General features: G+C 37.2%; 2 protein-coding genes across 4 annotated transcripts in view; one reads left to right on the plus strand and one right to left on the minus strand.

The window, feature by feature from the left end:
* TRMT11 (tRNA methyltransferase 11) overlaps positions 1-4,939 on the plus strand; it is a gene marked incomplete at both ends in the record, with an annotated part of 32,253 nt that extends 27,314 nt beyond the window's left edge. Inside the window, 2 exons of the mRNA XM_051219419.1 lie at positions 3,072-3,242; positions 4,817-4,939. Of these exons, the coding sequence (XP_051065207.1) occupies positions 3,072-3,242; positions 4,817-4,939 (294 nt within the window). The remainder of the gene's footprint in view (positions 1-3,071; positions 3,243-4,816) is intronic.
* MS3_00008263 (uncharacterized protein) lies at positions 1,824-17,040 on the minus strand. Of its 3 annotated transcripts, none has more exons than XM_051216618.1 (4): positions 16,985-17,040; positions 14,696-15,017; positions 11,700-11,918; positions 1,824-2,251 (listed from the first exon to the last, which is right to left on the minus strand). In XM_051216618.1, exons 2-4 carry the CDS (start codon positions 15,008-15,010, stop codon positions 2,228-2,230), a joined length of 558 nt encoding a protein of 185 aa, XP_051065208.1. In that variant the 5' UTR covers positions 15,011-15,017; positions 16,985-17,040; the 3' UTR covers positions 1,824-2,227. The 3 variants fall into 3 exon arrangements, with proteins under 3 accessions (XP_051065208.1, XP_012795810.1, XP_051065209.1); XM_012940356.2 differs by lacking the exon at positions 1,824-2,251 and adding an exon at positions 7,467-7,761; XM_051216619.1 differs by lacking the exons at positions 1,824-2,251; positions 11,700-11,918 and adding an exon at positions 14,049-14,274.
* Between the last annotated feature and the right edge of the window lie 735 nt (positions 17,041-17,775).

Genomic DNA, 17,775 nt, shown 5'->3' on the forward strand with positions numbered 1-17,775 from the left:
TATATTTTATCATTTACTAAATGAATAAACTCAAATGTCATCTGTATTTAAGTCTCACTGTCAGTGCAGTTAAATCGGTTGTTCAAAATTAATTAGCATTAGAATGTTAATGTTTACCGAGGTACAACTCTAACTGAATAAAATCTAGAGTTAAATAATTGGCGAGACTATAATTTATGGGCGAACCAATCAGGTATAAGATAACAAGTCTCGAATTTTGGTGCGAAATTCACTCATCCATTTGGCTAAATAGAGTTTTGGCATTATAGCTAATGTCAGTCTAGCGTCCCTCAAAAGTCGTCCATAAATTATAGTCTCACCAAATAATTTATCCATCAACATAGGTAGAGATGATGTGTTTAGTAGAAGTTTTCTTTAGGAAAGATATAAATGAAACCGCACAATATTGTAAGTAGTATATTGTAGGTTACTAATTACGTCACAAAGGAGCAAATGTTTCTGATAAAACATTGAATCAACTTATGGGAGTTAATGATAACCACATTGAACTTATCGTCAACCTCTCGTAAACCAAACCATTTATCGGTTTGGAACAACATACATATATAACGCGAATAATATGGTTTCCAATTAGTTCCTCATCAGGAAAAACAAATCAATATTGGAATTCCTGATGTTAGTCTTAAAGAATTACTTTTGAAATGCACAATGAATGTCCATTTTGTCTTTAATAACACATTATAGACAAATTGATGGTATAGCGATGGGTTCACCTCTAGGTCCTGTCCTTGCGGAATTTTTTCTTGTCAAACTAGAAAACGGTCCTCATATTCCCAAGTTACAATTAATTTGACTGTATTTAAAACATATTGAACAGAGAATCCAGTAAAATTGACCAGATAGTGAGGATAAACGCCATTTAATTCGAAGTCATCAGAATTTGAATCTTCTGAGATATTGTTGTCAATTTTATTGGGAGCCTTATTTGTAGATAATGGATCACTAAAGTAATCAGCATCTATCAAAATCGTATTAGGTTTCTGATCATCATTTGATGCATCTGACTTATTTTCTGGTAAAAGAGAATCTTGATAATAAGATTCGTCAGAAACTTCTGCCGCTGAATGATGAGAACCATTTGGAGCAGCTGCATTCAGTGTGCTGCTCGATTTGTTTTCTGTTTCATGGGCCGTTACTGCGACAATTCTATGAACATTTAACAGGGCGTCTGTTTGTGAGCTGGATAAGTCACTGTCTGCACATGCTGTTTGGGTGATAATGGAGTTTGAATCCATTACCGGGGATGTTTCTGATATAGAAAGTACTGGACGACTGGGCGGATCTTCAGTGACTGCTATATCGTTTGAAATACAGTTTGTCGAGGATTCATGGAGGCTGCAATCATTTTCCAGCTCAGTGTGCAATTGAGAAACTAATCCATCCACTTCCGTCGCATCTTCAAAGCATGCGTGCGTAATTTGACTGAGAACTCCAACTGTCGCTCAAATAGCAGCTGTAATCGATCGGAAGGGAGAGTCATTTTTTGAATCAGCACCGGTAATGAAAAATACTGTACGACTAATGACAAATGTCGTTGAAGGTTATTGATGACAAATCTGGATGCTGATTGCTCGAAATAATTAGACTGAATTTCGTCCAATTACAGACTAACTTTGGGTCGTTTTTTTTACCCCGCCGCCAATTGTTATATCTTGTAACCGCCAATTAAAGGGCAGTGACTTATCGATCGGACCAAGGACGCGTAAAATACGTGCGAGCGGCCTAGAGTCCTGCTTTCCGCCTAGCGCAGCCAGTTAAACCAAAAACGCCAATCTCAGCCTCTGCAATATGAATCATTATACTTCAAACAAACTGAGTTTATATACCAATCAAACAGACCACAACGTACCAATAAAATATGAAAAAACATGTGTACAAGAATTATCCAGATGTGGCTGTGAATGAGGGAGGCGGTGACTAATAGACAGGGTATAATTCAAGAATGGAAAATCGTATAATAACAGTTCATAGGTTGAAATAAAGCTTATGATAAGAGAGACATAAATATGAATAGTTTAGTTAATTGACAATTATACAACAAAAATATACGCACAGTATTGGTTCATAATAGATCTCAAAAGTTACCATTCATTATTCTTGTCGGGACATAACACAAGGCTTTGTTATTCTGATCACAACTAGTACACATATCTATTCCACTGTTATCATTGCCAGACAAACATAGAACTCGTTGTTTGAAAAACGATTATACAAAGGCTGAGAATGGGTTCTATATGGATTGAAAGAAAGTAATTGTGATGATAAAAACAATGTTATAAGTATATGTCAATACAATAAGCTTGCGAAACAGCATACTCATTAAAATTGCTAAGAAATACTACTGTTTACTGAATATAAGTCAGTAGTATAAAACAATAAACAAAAGTCTCAGAGAGAGCGTAAACAAACTTAACAGACAGTTTCTTTCAGTTACTTATTCGATGGTATCTTGATTATGCATCAGGCAAAAAAATCAATATTACAAAGTGATCGATTAGTCTGTAATTTTGTATCTACTGCATAAAAATGGTACAAAAAAATAAATGAAGTTTAAAAGTTGCGCTACCGTTTTTTCTCTTTTGTTGCTTATTTATTTGAACACTCACAAAAGGATACCGAAAACATATGCGCTACACAAGCCGTTCGATTTATGTGTAGGCTGTGATACTGCTCGCGTGCCCAGACCGATCAGGCGGTTTTCTTAGAGGGTCTCAACCAGAGCCTTCGACCTAAAGGTCTGACCCACAAGGCAGTGGAGCAACATCAGGAGATGCCTTACATGGTAGCCGGTGACCAACAATAAATTCATACGCCATTTGTTCCCTCAGGATCCTGGAGCCCATGTGCATCACTGGTTTGTAATTAGGGCTCTCCAACTGCCCTAAATGGACCCTCCATACCCACCAACCTGGTTAAATCGCTGGACATTTGCTTTTTGTCCTCTAAATTTCATAAACAACATCAACACTGTGAATAGAACGTCTCTGGTATGTATACATGCCTAATACAATTGGGTAGTTTTGTTGTTCGTATTTTTTCTATTTATTCAGGAAGTATATCCAGTTAATAAAATATACAAAGATTTATTGGATTTAGCAGCTTATCTTTTATATCCCAATGGACGTTTAGTATTTTGGATACCAGTATTACGATCAGAATTTATTGGTGTAAAATCTTTACCTCATCATCCTAGTTTTCGTTTACTTGCAGCTTGTGAACAGGTTAGTAAATTATTTGTTGTGAAAAAATTCTCTCTTCTTATTAATTGTATGCTTATAAGGGATACATATTTTGCATACTGATTATAATCAGACTATTATCGGAATGGGGATTTGTGAAGATTGTAGTAAATTTAACAGTTAAATTCATGAGTCCATCTGAGCTTAATCATCATTGAAAACCAGGAAGCACTGGACGGCCATTTCGTCACAGTATGGGACAATTCGGCTTTACGCATCCTCGATCACACACACGGGACTTGAACCCAGGACCTTTGGTATCGCGTGCCGTCCAATGCTTCCAGGTTTTTAATGGTTATCTTGCTTAGATCAGCTCACTAATTTAACTGTTTTAATCAGACTAACAATATGTTATTCTACTTCGTATATTTGAACTTTCCAATATTTTTCTTCTATGCTGTGTGAATTACTACTTCCGAAACTGAAATTGTCAAGTTGTAGTGAATTGCTTCTGTATTTCAATACTTCATGTTGTTTAAGTCGCGAATTCAAACTTTCCAAGACCTCAATCTATTCTACAGTAGAAATGTAATGTAGTTAACTGCTAGCAAGTTGTGTTCATATTCTTCACCGAATTAACACAACTGTTTTTTTTGTTATATCCTAACGAATCGAGAGTTGTATCTCTGGAGTTTCGTGACTTACTATGAACCACTTCTTCAGAGTAAATAAATAGCCGAATTCAATTTTAAAATTTTTTTAAATAGTACAGAGGAAATCTACTAATAAAACTAAGCTTCCCACTTCATTTATAGTACTATTAAATCGTTTGTACTATGACCTAACGTCCCTCGAATTGGATTCATATGTATTAAAATGTTTGCAAACAGTAAACAATAATGCCTTCATCTTCTTGCTACTAACCAAGTTTTGTACATCGGGAATGTGTATTGCAGACAAAGTATATTCACACAAACGAAAATGCTCTTCGCTTTATTTGATACATCTATTCATATTTTTGACATACTCAATGAGATAGAGATTTATTTACCTTGATTGTAATTCATAAAACGCTCGTAAATTTTTACTTGTATTATATATCCTCGGTTGTTATACCTTTAGATGTTAAGTTTGTTAGATAGACGCTCCTTCCAATTTGCTAGACGCCTTTAATAAGCTTAAGCTACATCTACATGACGGATCGAATACAAGAGAAAAAGCAAGAAGCGCTAAAAGAACGTTTTACTTAAAGATTAGTTTCCGTACATAAAAGTGAGGCTGCAAATAACCTTGAGCTTTTAGGACTTTGTGGAACCATACTAAGTAAAGTAACTGTATGGATAAATATCCAGTCAAAAATATTACACTTGGCTCTTAGCCTTTTAGATGTTTCTAAGAAGATTCTACTCAATGCTGATGGGATAAGCTGTCTTTAAACGTTTTATGAGCTCCGATGAACTTTTCCGAAGGAAATTTTGGAACCCCCCAACTCCAAATATATTAAAGTTGATTTCTGAACTTAATATTACTCACTCAGTAGTTTAAGCATAACTGTGTAGTGGCTCCTAGTATTGTTACTTTTTCGCATTGTCCTTATTCTTTTTAATATCATATAGACTTTAAATACACGCAACTCAAGGTACATGGTAGTAATGGTGAAGTTGGATACTAATCAACAATTAAATGATCTATCCAATGAAAATGAAGATTTAATATTTCCAGCTGTCTATGCCAAATAATGATATTTTTCTAATGAACACCCACCAGTTATATTTCTGCTCCTTATATTTCTCCAGATGTAAATGACTATTGTATATTTTGAATAGAATTAACATTTCCATGACAATGAGGTTGCTGTCAATATTCATTCAGATAATAATTTATTCTTGATTAAGATTATGAACTGATTGATGTTAGATCACCATTGAAAACCTGGAAGCACTGAAAGACCGTTTCGTCCTATTGTGAGACTCCTCAGCAGTGCACATCCACGATCCTGCTCGTAGAATCCGAACCCAGGGCCTTCAGTCTCATGCGCGAACGCCTAACCTACTGGACCACTGAGCCGGCATCCAATGGTGTTAATGTCCAACCTCAACCAATCCACGATATTGCGCAACCATCTTCCATTGTACTTAGGTAGACACCTGTTTCTACCCGACACGGATTAGCTCCACTAGTCAGTATATTCAGATATGAAAATAATCGTGTTGAGTGTTTATGGAAAGTTTCACTTTGGTTATATTTTGTCATTGTATGATTTATATATTTAAAGCATATAAAATTCAGGATTTCAAACAGATAAGCCACACAAATGATGTGATGGTATTGTGAAGAGAATTGATGAAAACGTCTTGAAATGTGTAATGAGTTAAACAAGAATATTACTTATTAAAAGATTCAGTTAAGTTACCAGTAAAAATCATGGTAGATTTTTCTCCGTCTATGGGAATTCAACTGGGGAATAATATTGATATCAACAAGTGCAATGCCTTAACACCATGAAGTAACCAAGAAGATTTTACATAGGGACTGTATATTCATAGAAAATACACATGCAGTGGATAGTTGGCATATTTACATAACTTTGGAACATGAACGATAGCCATTTTTTGTACACGAATCATTAGTAGAATAATCACATTTTTGTTTTCTAGCCCCTGTATAGATTTTTGACTTATGGATTAACGGAATTGATGAAACTTACGGAAATTTACCATGTATCCATTCAATAGGAATTTTGAATAATTATATCTTCTCAAGGAATATCTTTTGGATGTCTACGAGTAGTTCAGTCGGCGATTTAACATATTCACGTAGTTTTAGCAACATATAAGCAATGTGCTCGAGGCAAATGCTAACATTTCCGTTTTCTGTTGGCGAATTGTCATCTGATTTAGCAACCTCAAGTGGTGTCCGTCAAAGCTGTCCACTTTCCCCACTTTTGTTTAACTTGATCATAGACCTACTGCTGGAAATAACGTTATCGTTATCTGAATATTAAGTAATTGCTCTTCTATCAGGAGGTCAGGTTATCGACTTAGAATACGCATGTGACATAAACTTGTTTGGTGACGATGCTGATAAAATTCAGTCTTTTGGTAGCACTGAGCAACAATGCTAGGATTTTTTGGATAGGTTTCTCCTCCTCTAAATGCAAGTTGTTGCTTCAGGACTGGCCTGCGTCAACACCTGAACTAAGGATAGGGGGCGAAGTAGTCGAACGCGTCGACAACTTGGAAGTCTGATCAGCCCTAATGGGTTGGTGTCTGACGAAATCTTAGCACGGATTCGAAAAGCTCGTTTGGCTTTTGCCAACTTGCGTCACCTATGGCGAAGGCGAGAAATCCGACTATCAATTAAGAGACGAGTATACCGCGCGGCAATTCGTTCTGTCCTAATTTACGGCTGCGAAACGTGGCTATTAAGAGTAGAAGATACTCGTAACCTACTAGTATTTGACCACAGATACCTTAAAAATATTGCTCACAACTGCTGGGATCACTGGGTAAGTAATAGTGAGGTTAAGCACAGGGTATTAGGGAATGATGGTAAATCAGTTGATGAGGTTGTGAATCTTCATCGACTGAGATGGTTGGGCCATCGTGTTGTGTATGCCTGAACACGGATTACTACGACGCGTATTTCTGACTAGTGTTGGAGACAGTTGGATGAAAATAAGGGGTGGCCAAACCAAAACATGGCATCAGTACACAAAGTTAAAAAATTCTCTTCCTTACAAGAAAGCCCCCAAATGCCCTGGTACGGTCGAGGGTGGGGAGAGTCAGCTCTCCCTCTTGAAACGCTCTCACACGGACACGCGTATATAGCCATTCACAGGGAAGCCCTATTCACTGCCTTCTCGCAGCATTACTCTTGTCTACGAATTGAGAGGACGAAAACCGAGTGCTTGAATCTTTAGCTGGATTGATAGACACGGAGAGTCCACCTAGAGAAGTTGGAAATCCTTGATTCCAAACCAATGGTGTACATGGGCTTCAAGATCCTTAGGGAACTAATGGTGTTTGAATTAATTGTTGGTCACCAGCCACCATAGGACTGTATCTCCTGACGTTGTTTCACTGCCTTGTGTATCAGATCTTTAGATTGAAGGCTCCGGGTGTGACCCTCTAAAATATCCACCTACTTCAGTCTGGGCACTTCGAGCAGTACCACAAGTCACACATAAATCAAGTGAGTTGTGTGGCGCATAACTATTCGGTGCCTCTTTATACCAATATTTATATTTTCAAATAAATAAATATACTTCGCTAGAAAGAAAATATGCCAACAATTTAATTAAGATCATATTTACATGAACACTAAATGATAATAATAATAAGAAGAAAAATCATCAGTTCTGTACAGATTACCAAGAAAGTAGTATATAAATATAAAGAGTTTGTCAAAATATTATCCATTTAGTATTAATATTATTATTATATGTAAAATATTATTTTAATAAAGAAATAAGTTTCTCTTCATATTCCAATGGGATATCAATAGAAGTTATTGGTTCCATCGCTTCTTGATATTCAACTAACAACTTGTGTTTTCGTGTCTATAAAAAGTGGGAACACTAGCATGAAATAGTGATTAAACTTGAGGATTTAGACTAGGAAGTTACTGTTCTACAAATCTATCTATCATTCTAATACAAATTGGATTACAAGTTGTTGTCTATATGATGTTGTACCTTCGACAACTATATCTTCTATGCCTAAACTTGTCTGCTAACGTTTGGAACTAACTCTGCCTGTAGCTCTTCTAGAGTTACTGACGGTCCCAAACCCGGGTAAAGGGGGAGGGTTGGGCATGACGTTAGCGTCCCCATCTCGTAGAAAACTAACTCGCTAAAAAAAACGCTTACCAGAAAAAATAGTTCAAACCATTTTAACTCTGTCTTGAAAGTTAGAAGGTCTTCATTTAGAAGAATTATGACGCTTCATGGTGAAAGCCGAGTTCCTCGGAAGCCACGAGGCCGATGCCCCTTCTAACAACCAGAGCAAAAAATTGTATAGGTACATGGAACGTCCGGACAATGTGGGAGACCGGGAAGACCAGTCAAATAGCAACGGAAATGAGGAGATACAATTTGGCAGTACTAGGAATCAGCGAAACCCATTGGACCCAAGCTGGACAACAGAGGCTAAATACGGGAGAGATGCTACTATACTCCGGTCATGGAGAGGAAAATGCTCCACACACTCATGGAGTTGCTCTAATGCTGTCCAAAATAGCACGAAATGCACTTGTAGGATGGGAATCTCACGGATCCAGAATCATCAAAGCATCATTCAAAACAAAGGAGGGGATCTTAATGAATATTATCCAATGTTATGCACCCACCAATGATAGCGATGACGACATTAAAGATCAATTCTACGAGCGGCTGCAGTCAATCATAGAGAAGTGCCCAAGAAAGGACCTCACCATTCTGATGGGAGATCTAAACGCCAAAGTTGGAATAGATAACACCGGATATAAAGATATCATGGGACGACATTGACTGGGTGAAAGAAACGAAAATGGAGGAAGATTTGCAAATCTGTGCATTCAACAAATTGGTCATAGGAGGCACAATATTTCCACAAAAACGTATACACAAAGCCACATGGATCTCACCGAACCACACTACAAAGAACCAGATAGATCATATCTGCATCAATAAGAAATTCCGAAGGACAATCGAAGATGTGAGAACCAAGAGAGGAGCTGACATAGCTTCAGATCACCATCTAGTTGTAGCTAATTTAAAACTGAAGCTAAAGAAGAACTGGACAAACAGCACTACAAAGGTTTACTACAGCCTTCCTTCATGATACTAACAAACTCAATGAATTCAAGATAGCTCTCAACAACAGGTTCCAAGCTTTACAGAATCTACTGAAGGAAGAAGCAACTACTATGGAGGACAACTGGAAAAGTATCAAAGAAGCATTAACTCTGTGTCAAGAGGTTCTGGGTTTAAAGAAGCACCATCATAAGGAATGGATCTCTATAGAAACACTGGACAATATCAAAGAAAGGAAGAACAAGACAGCAATTAACAACAGCCGAACACGAACAGAGAAAGTCCAAGCACAAGCTGAATACATAGAAGCAAACAAGCAAGTGAAGAAAAGCATTTAGAGCCGACAAGAAGAAATACGTGGAAGAACTAGCAACGACGGCAGAAAAAGCTGCTAGAGAAGGAAATATGAAACAGCTTCACGATACAACGAAGAAACTAGCAGGGAAATACAGTAAACCAGAGAGACCGGTCAAGGACAAAGAAGGCAGGCCAATCACCGAACAGCGGAACAAATGGGTAGAGTACTTCGAAGAACTCCTGAGTAGGCCGGCTCCAATGAGTCCACCGGACATCGAAGCAGCACACACAGATCTTCCTATAGATGTCAATCCACCAACGACGGAAGAAATCAGAATGGACATCAGACAAGTCAAGAGCGGGAAAGCAGCAGGACTCGACAAAATACCAGCTGAAGCATTGAAGTCAGACATCGAAGTAACTACAAACATGATTCACCCTTTATTCAAAAAGATTTGGGAGGAGGAACAAGTGCCGATGGACTGGAAAGAAGGACACCTCATCAAGATTCCAAAGAAAGGAGACCTGAGCAAATGTGAAAACTACAGAGGCATTACACTACTGTCAATACCAGGGAAAGTCTTCAACAGATTGTTGCTGAACCGGATGAATGATGCAGTAGAGGCCCGAATTCGAGATCAACAAGCTGGATTCCATAAGGATCGATCGCGTACAGACCAAATTACAACACTACGGATCATCGTTGAACAATCAGTTGAGTGGAACTCGTCACTGTACATCAACTTCATTGATTATAAAAAGGCATTTGACAGTGTAGACAGGAGGACGTTGTGGAGACTTCTTCGACACTACGGAGTTCCTGAAAAGATTGTCAATATTATCCGGAACTCATACGACGGACTACAGTGCAAGGTCGTGCATGGAGGACAGCTGACAGATGCATTCCAAGTAAGGACCGGAGTCAGACAAGGCTGTTTGCTCTCCGCCTCCCTCTTTTTTCTGGTGTTCGACTGGATTATGAGGACCTCGACATTTGAAGGAAAACACGGAATACAATGGACAGCTCAGAACCAATTAGACGATTTGGACTTCGCAGATGACCTGACCCTCCTATCGCATACACACGAACAAATGCAGATAAAGACAGCCAGTGTAGCAACAGTCTCTGCATCAGTGGACCGCAACATACACAAGGGGAAAACCAAGGTTCTCAAATACAACATGGAGAACACCAATCCGATCACACTTGAGGGCGAAACTCTGGAAGATGTAGAATCCTTCACATACCTGGTAAGCATCATCGATGAACAAGAAGGTTCAGATGCAGACGTAAAGGCGAGGATTGGCAAAGCAAGGGACGCATTCCTACAATTGAAGAACATATGGAACTCAAAACAACTTTCAACCAATATCAAAGTGAGAATCTTTAATCCGAACGTCAAGGCAGTCCTACTGTACGTACGGAGCTCAAAATTGGAGAACTGCTACAACCATCATCAAGAAGGTGCAAGTATTTATAAATAGCCGTCTACGCAAGATACTCAACATCCATTGGCCGGATACCATCAGCAACAGCCTTTCGTGGGAGAGAACAAACCAGTTTCCTGCTGAAGCAATCGGGAAAAGACGATGGAAATGGATAGGACATACACTACGCAAGTCGTCAAACTGCATCACGAGACAAGCCCCAACTTGGAATCCTGAAGGAAGGCGGAAAAGAGGAAGGCCAAAGAACAAATTACGTCGGGAAATAAAAGCAGATATGGAAAGGATGAATAACAACTGGAAAGAGCTGGAAAGGATTGCCCAGGTCAGGGTTGGATGGCGAATGATGTTGAGCGGCCTATGTTTCTTCACGAGGTGTAACAGGCGTAAGTAAGTAACGTTTGGAACTGTTACTACTTTTACTACTATGTGATACGCCTTGCCAGTTGAATGCTATTTGTTATATCTGGTTGTCGCTGATTATTATGTCGAAAACTCTTATCACTTGTGATCGAAACGAGAGACCTCTGGAAATTCCCACGACGCGAAATTAAGTACAGGAAGACTGGTAAATGTGAAGATTTATTAACCCCAAAACACGATGGCGAAGCTCAGAAAGAGCCGAAGATATTCCATCGAACCACCTTTTGGAAGAATATTCTAAGACCTCTACGTGTAGCTTCTTCGAAAACCCATGTACCGTCCTCACACTATGGGATCTCAGTGTGTTGATATAGTGTGAGAGATTAAACTGACTCACATAAATGCCAAGTTCTACGTTGTTTATGAATGAATGACTGAACAGTCTAACCATACTTCAACAATGCCAAGCTTAAAGTAATAAAAGCATAGTACAGTGTTCTACTATACTCTTATCTTCTACTCTGGTAAACATAATATCATGGAAATCATAACTTTGGCAAAACAAAATCGTCAAGAAATTACAATCACCATACACATACCTTTAAAACGGATGGTGCAATATCGCTAATTTCTCTGTTACTAGATATTGATAATAAAGAACGACAACTATTTGTATAATCTCTATTCTCATATGTAGAATGAGATGTTGATGCTTGCTGATGATGATATTCAGATCTCATTGTTTTAGCACATGGTAAATTTCTATCAATTTGTGTAATGATACATAATGGAATCTTTTCATTGAATACATTTTGGGCCTAATTTTTTTCAAAAAAAATAAAAATTGAACAATCAGGAGAATATCATACTGCTTGTGTGGGTTATGCTACTGATGTCGACAGATATAAATAGTATGTATCATCAATCAAAAGTGGATTGCCTGGAGGTAGAAGTTTATGAAGACCGATGGAAATAGAACGAGAATAGAGAATGATTGGTGTGGAAACGAAAGAACAATGAAGTCTAAGACGATTGATTGGCATTCTGTAAATGAACTATTTACTGTACGGTTTTTAGATTTCACAAAGTGATTCTGTAATTTTGTATTGAATTACATCCCATTGTCCCCATTTGTGTTCTCGTTCACTACAGAATTACACTTAATTGATTAAAATGAATATTCAATTTTATACAGGACTGTATTGTTTAACACCTATTGAAGAAAGTTTGGAAAAGGATAACCCATTGACTAGTAGACAAAAATTTTAACTACTAAGGAGCCAATAAAACACATAAGTGAAATGAAATAAATAGGTTTAACTGTTTAAAGAATGTTAAAAGATTGTAGTATAAAAAGCTGCGAAATTTGATTCATGATATTTTGCTTGATTTCCACTACATGTTTCGATATTTGGATTAGTATTTGACCACAGATGCCTTAGAAATATTGCTGGCATCTCCTGGGATCACCGGGTAAGTAATAGTGAGGTTAGACGCAGGGTATTAGGGAATGATGGTAAATCAGTTGATGAGGTTATGAATCTTCATCGACTGAGATGGTTGGGTCACATGTTACGTATACCTGAACACCGATTACCACGACGTGCAATGCTAACCGGGGTAGGGGATGGTTGGAAGAAAGTTAGGGGCGGCCAAACCAAAACGTGGCATCAGTGCCTGAAGTCACTAACTTCTAGTCTGAGCCATGTTGGTAGATGCAGACTACTTGGTTGGGGTCCGCGTGACTTTCGTAACCAATGGTTGGAGACTCTTGGTGACATGGCTCAGAATCGATCACAATCGCGTCGGTGTATACACTCCCTGTCTTCCCTTAAACTAAGAGACTAAAATCACTTCATTCTTTCTGTCTACGAACTAATTCTTTCTTCCTATACTATATCCTTATTGCAACCTTTGACCTAACCACTCCTGTGAATCCGGTGTTCATCTTGCTGTGCTAATGAGGTATGGCAACCTGAACCGATGCACATATGTGCCTGGTCCTACGTTGTAGCTGACTGACTGATTTGGATTAGGACAATACCATAAGCCATATAGGTAGGTTGATAATAATGTCTGAGTCAGAATTGGAACAATTGCAATCTAAAAACACCATAAAGTCAGTCATTAACTGCTGATTTTTATTTACCCACAAATCTGCATTATCGTTCTCGCGAGCGTCTCCCTGTACAGTTAAAACTATTAACAACTCAATCTTGGCTTGTTTAATAAAAGTAGTAATTAAAGCTGACACGAAAGAATGATTCACAGTAACATGTCGTTTTAATAGTTATCTGCCTAAATCCGTCCGATTAAGAGTTCTTCAAACGTCTAAGATAATAGCTATTCGGATAAAAATAACCGGAACTTTGTGTTCAAGCGCTTTACCAACCTAGACCAAATTTCGGCCCAATTAGTTAACAATTATTTTGATGACATAAGCTGAATAATGTACGTACAAATTTCCTCTTTATATTTTCATAACTTAAATTTACCTTATCGATACGTCTTATGCGTTGAAAGCAAAAAGTTTCTGAGGTACAGCGCACAGTTCACAGAAAATAATGTATATATTACTATTATAACGCTCGCAGACGTTCCGAGAAATCACACTCATCTATATAATGAGTGTGATTTATCATTTAAACTAGATTGACAAAAGAAAATACTGACTTCAAAATGTTACATTGAACGTAATTAGCAAAAAACACCCTTACCGTATCCATAAGGAATTGATGCAAAATACATATCTACCTTAAGTGTTAACTTCACAACATACTGAATGGGGAACCTGGAAAAAATTCTAGAAGTTTCGATAAAACAGAAAAAATACATTAAATCTGATCATTTCCATTATCCAACATTCTGTACGGCAGTTATATTATTCAACGGACATCCAGTCAAACGAGATAATTTCCATTGTCGAAATGTTAGGTAATGAAGCATTTTAGGGTACGAAAATAGGTATATTACAATGTTATGAAAGTTAGATGTTTTAAAGTAAGCTTATATTTCTTCATTTTCACCATAAACTGAGACATGTATGGATGGAAAATATACTATTTCTACAGTTTTTCAACACGCCAGAATAATGTTGAGTTTCCGACGATCAGATTCGGTTACTTCTTCAACGAAAGTGATCAACGTCTGTTATGCAATTCCACCGTATCAACACTAAAACCAAATATGAAACCAACTATAATAAACTAGCAGGAATAAATCTGCTAATTTCTAGGTTAAACAGCCTAAACCAGACTAAGAAAGTTGATTACACCTTATTTGTTCGGGTTGTCAGAGCTTCAAAAAGCATAAAAACATCAGGTCAAAACAAAATCAAACGGAATTAGGTTTATGGACGATACATAGTCGGAAAGGGTTCAGAGAAGGATAAAAGGTGAGTGACTTTGTTGTTGTTAACAATATCTGTCGCCAATTTTAATAAACATATTCAACTATTAGCATCTGAGTTACTCAAATTATCGCAAAACTACACCTTATCTATTAGCGTTAGTTTTAGTTTGCACCGGTAGGTATCAATCAAGTACACTATTAACTCCTGATTTTTTCAACCATTGTAACCCATGATTAAACTCACCTCAGGAGAAGTTATTTGTAAGGATTCTTGGGAATTCGGGTCATCAGATACGGACGGAATACTACGATAAAAGGTCGTTTGACTTTCGTTGTGTTGTATTGACTCGTAAGATGTTTTCGGTTTTGGTTGTTTGGCTTCAGAAACCCCTGACTGTATCTGAGGAGCTAGACGAAATAATCCAGCTAAATAACTAGGACCTTTAAGAGCCATTTCACGATCTAATGATTTCTGAATATGATTGACACAGTTCAGAACATCGAGAGAGCACTTCTTGTTTTCATAGCTCTTTATATATAATACATTATAAGCCGTCATTTATGCACTATCAAACAAAAAATCAAGATTATTACATATGCAACTATAGTGAATGAAACTGCATCGTAACTGTATATATGTAATTGGTGATACATTATACCAAAAACTATGCGTTTGAATCGTTGGGTAAAAATCAAGAGTATTACGACGCAAGTTCATGTGACTTTCTTTGTGTTGTCTTGACTAATGAGACGTTAATATTATTGGCCGTCTACTCAATAATACCTTAGCTTTGAAAATGTTCGGATGTATTCAAGGGATTACACGAAGTGGTCTAGTTAATAAATAAAGATCATTTAGAAGCTTTTCACAATACAATGACTTCTCAATATGAATGACAACCTAAAACATTGAGTAAGATGCAGACTACGTGGTTGGAGTCCACGTGACTATCGTAACCAATGGTTGGAAACTGAGTGACATGGCTCAGAACCGATCACAATGGCGTCGATGTATACGCTCTCTGTGCCACCTTAAAATAAGAGATTAAAATTACTTCATATCTTTCTTTCTACGAAATAGTTATTTGTTCCTGTACTCTATCCTTACTTTCAATCTTTTTTCTATATATTAGTACCATCGATGTAACTACTTTTACGAATTTGGCGTTCATCTTGTGCTTGGACCGATGCATACACGTGCCTGGTCTTACGTTGTAGATGACTGACGTGACTCTATTCTAAACACCTGAGAAATCTCAAGTGTCAAGTGGATGAATATTCGTAACAACTGAATGGCTGTTTTTTTGTTAATGATTACTGATTGGTAAAGTAAATGGAAAGATAATTACCAACCGAACAAGCCTATACATCAAATAACAAACAGACAAGCTATTTTGTTCCAAGTTTACTTTTTAACAAGTTGTCAGATATTCAAGCTCAATTTAGAACCTGAAAGATGAGAATGGGGACACCTTTCAATACTTACCACAGTGATTTATCTTCTGAACTATATCCCCTACGAAGTTACTTATCGCAAAAGGTTCCAGTGTTTCCGTCAAAAAACAAGCTGATAAAATACTAAGATTCCCGTTAGTTTTTTTTACGAACAACAAATGAAGTTTGAAAACTACATGCAGAAATATCACACTAGGGTGATGCGCAACAACTAGGTTAGCTTGTCAAGTTTAATCTAAGCAAAAAATGAAAATTTAAATGACAGTATATATAAGTGTATAGCTGATAACAAAACGTGACAGCATGAACTATCAAGTGTAACTTTACAGTTTTATCCTCACCTAGAGTTCAAGAAGGAGAGGGATTTTGCATATTTTAATGTTGTTAAGCTACTTTTTTTAATATCCTACAGTAGAGACTGTAAATATAGGAGTAAAAATGGTGTTTTATTTAGTTCAGGTTCATACTGCGAAATATCCCAAGCTGCCGATTTTGGGGAAGCCGCTATAGTAAAATTTGGGGAAATGAGACCCAACCCCCGAAATTTCCTCAAATGTTAGGGAAGGCTATTTCATTTTGGGGATTTTCCCAAAGTTAGCAGCTCGGGTTGATTAGATCGTTAATAATTTATAGAACCACTGCCCCCATCATTTAGAAAAACGTAACTTCAATACACAAAAAACTACCTCATCCTGTCTATTCAGTGTCAATTTGGGCTATTTCAAGGTAACATTAAAGGCCATTATCAGAGTGCATGAGACTTTTCGCTATCACCTGCAACGATAGATGATTTTATATAGACTACATTGTTTTTTGATGCAAACTTTATTAGTCCGCACGATTATATGGGGTTTTGGCATTATATGTGACGTGATTTAGCGACTCAGACCGTAAGTTTTCACACTTATAACTTTATTTTAAACCTTATAATTGGTTGCATTTTCTCAAAGCCAATTTCGTATTGCTCGGATGTTGTCTATACATCATGGTTTTACCATAATCTCTTAACTATATGCACTAATCGGATCAATCAATCAACAATATCCATACTAAACTTGTCTGTCTAAACGTTACTAACTTTATGAGAATCGTGATCAAGTCGAGCGCAAAATTACAGCTGTTGAAAGTGCCTACAAAATGTTCAATCAACCTCGTGACAAACAAACAAATACTGTCAGACCCATAGTCGTTAAAAACATAAAATTATGCACAAAAAATGCACGAGACAAGAAAACATTTGACTTATTATCAAGTTCTTTAATTATTTAAAAGGGCGAGCTCTCGATAACTAATGTAGTGTCAGTTATTATGCTAAGCCCATATACCGTATTCGAGCTTTCAGACATCCCATTCTATTCATTTTACTTGAACCATACATTGACCTTGTTATTTATTCGCTTATCAATCTAGACTGTTTTTATATGAGCGTATATGTGTGTGCCCTTCTTATCCTATTAATCACATGTCTGTAGCTTTATTTTGTCTGACTATAAATATTGAGTAACGCTTGACTAAAATGGAGTTGGCTTCCCAGCCATCTTCCCTGCGTGTCATTTTGCTCTGTTCTTTTACATTCACTTTACATACAAAATATATGTATTCAAAGGCCATTCTCGTTAATTGACTTATCTAAATTCCGTTATTGACTAACGTGATTTAAGTCGACTATGATATACGAGAAAAGGCGATAACAAACATCCATACAATCATTTTTACAATCTAAAAGGGAGTCAGATACATGGGCCACAAAACTAATCTGTCGGTTTTAGTAGATACATAGACCATACTCTTTAGTCGTAAAAGTACGGTAGATGCAATACATCTCTATTTTTTACAGGCTTTTTAAAATGTCGATCTCACAAGCTTTAT

The sequence above is a fragment of the Schistosoma haematobium genome, chromosome 6, assembly GCF_000699445.3.
Source record: "Schistosoma haematobium chromosome 6, whole genome shotgun sequence".
In the NCBI taxonomy this organism is placed as follows: domain Eukaryota; kingdom Metazoa; phylum Platyhelminthes; class Trematoda; order Strigeidida; family Schistosomatidae; genus Schistosoma; species Schistosoma haematobium.

Bases quoted from the DNA above. Each gene is read 5' to 3' on its own strand.
- MS3_00008263 (XM_012940356.2), bottom strand. From the start codon at position 15,010: ATGACGGCTTATAATGTATTATATATAAAGAGCTATGAAAACAAGAAG. The intron at 11,919-14,695 runs GTGAGTTTAATC...GAAAAAAATTAG, and splicing joins TACAAATAACTTCTCCTGAG to GCCCAAAATGTATTCAATGA. The intron at 7,762-11,699 runs GTATGTGTATGG...CACTTTTTATAG, and splicing joins TTGCACCATCCGTTTTAAAG to ACACGAAAACACAAGTTGTT.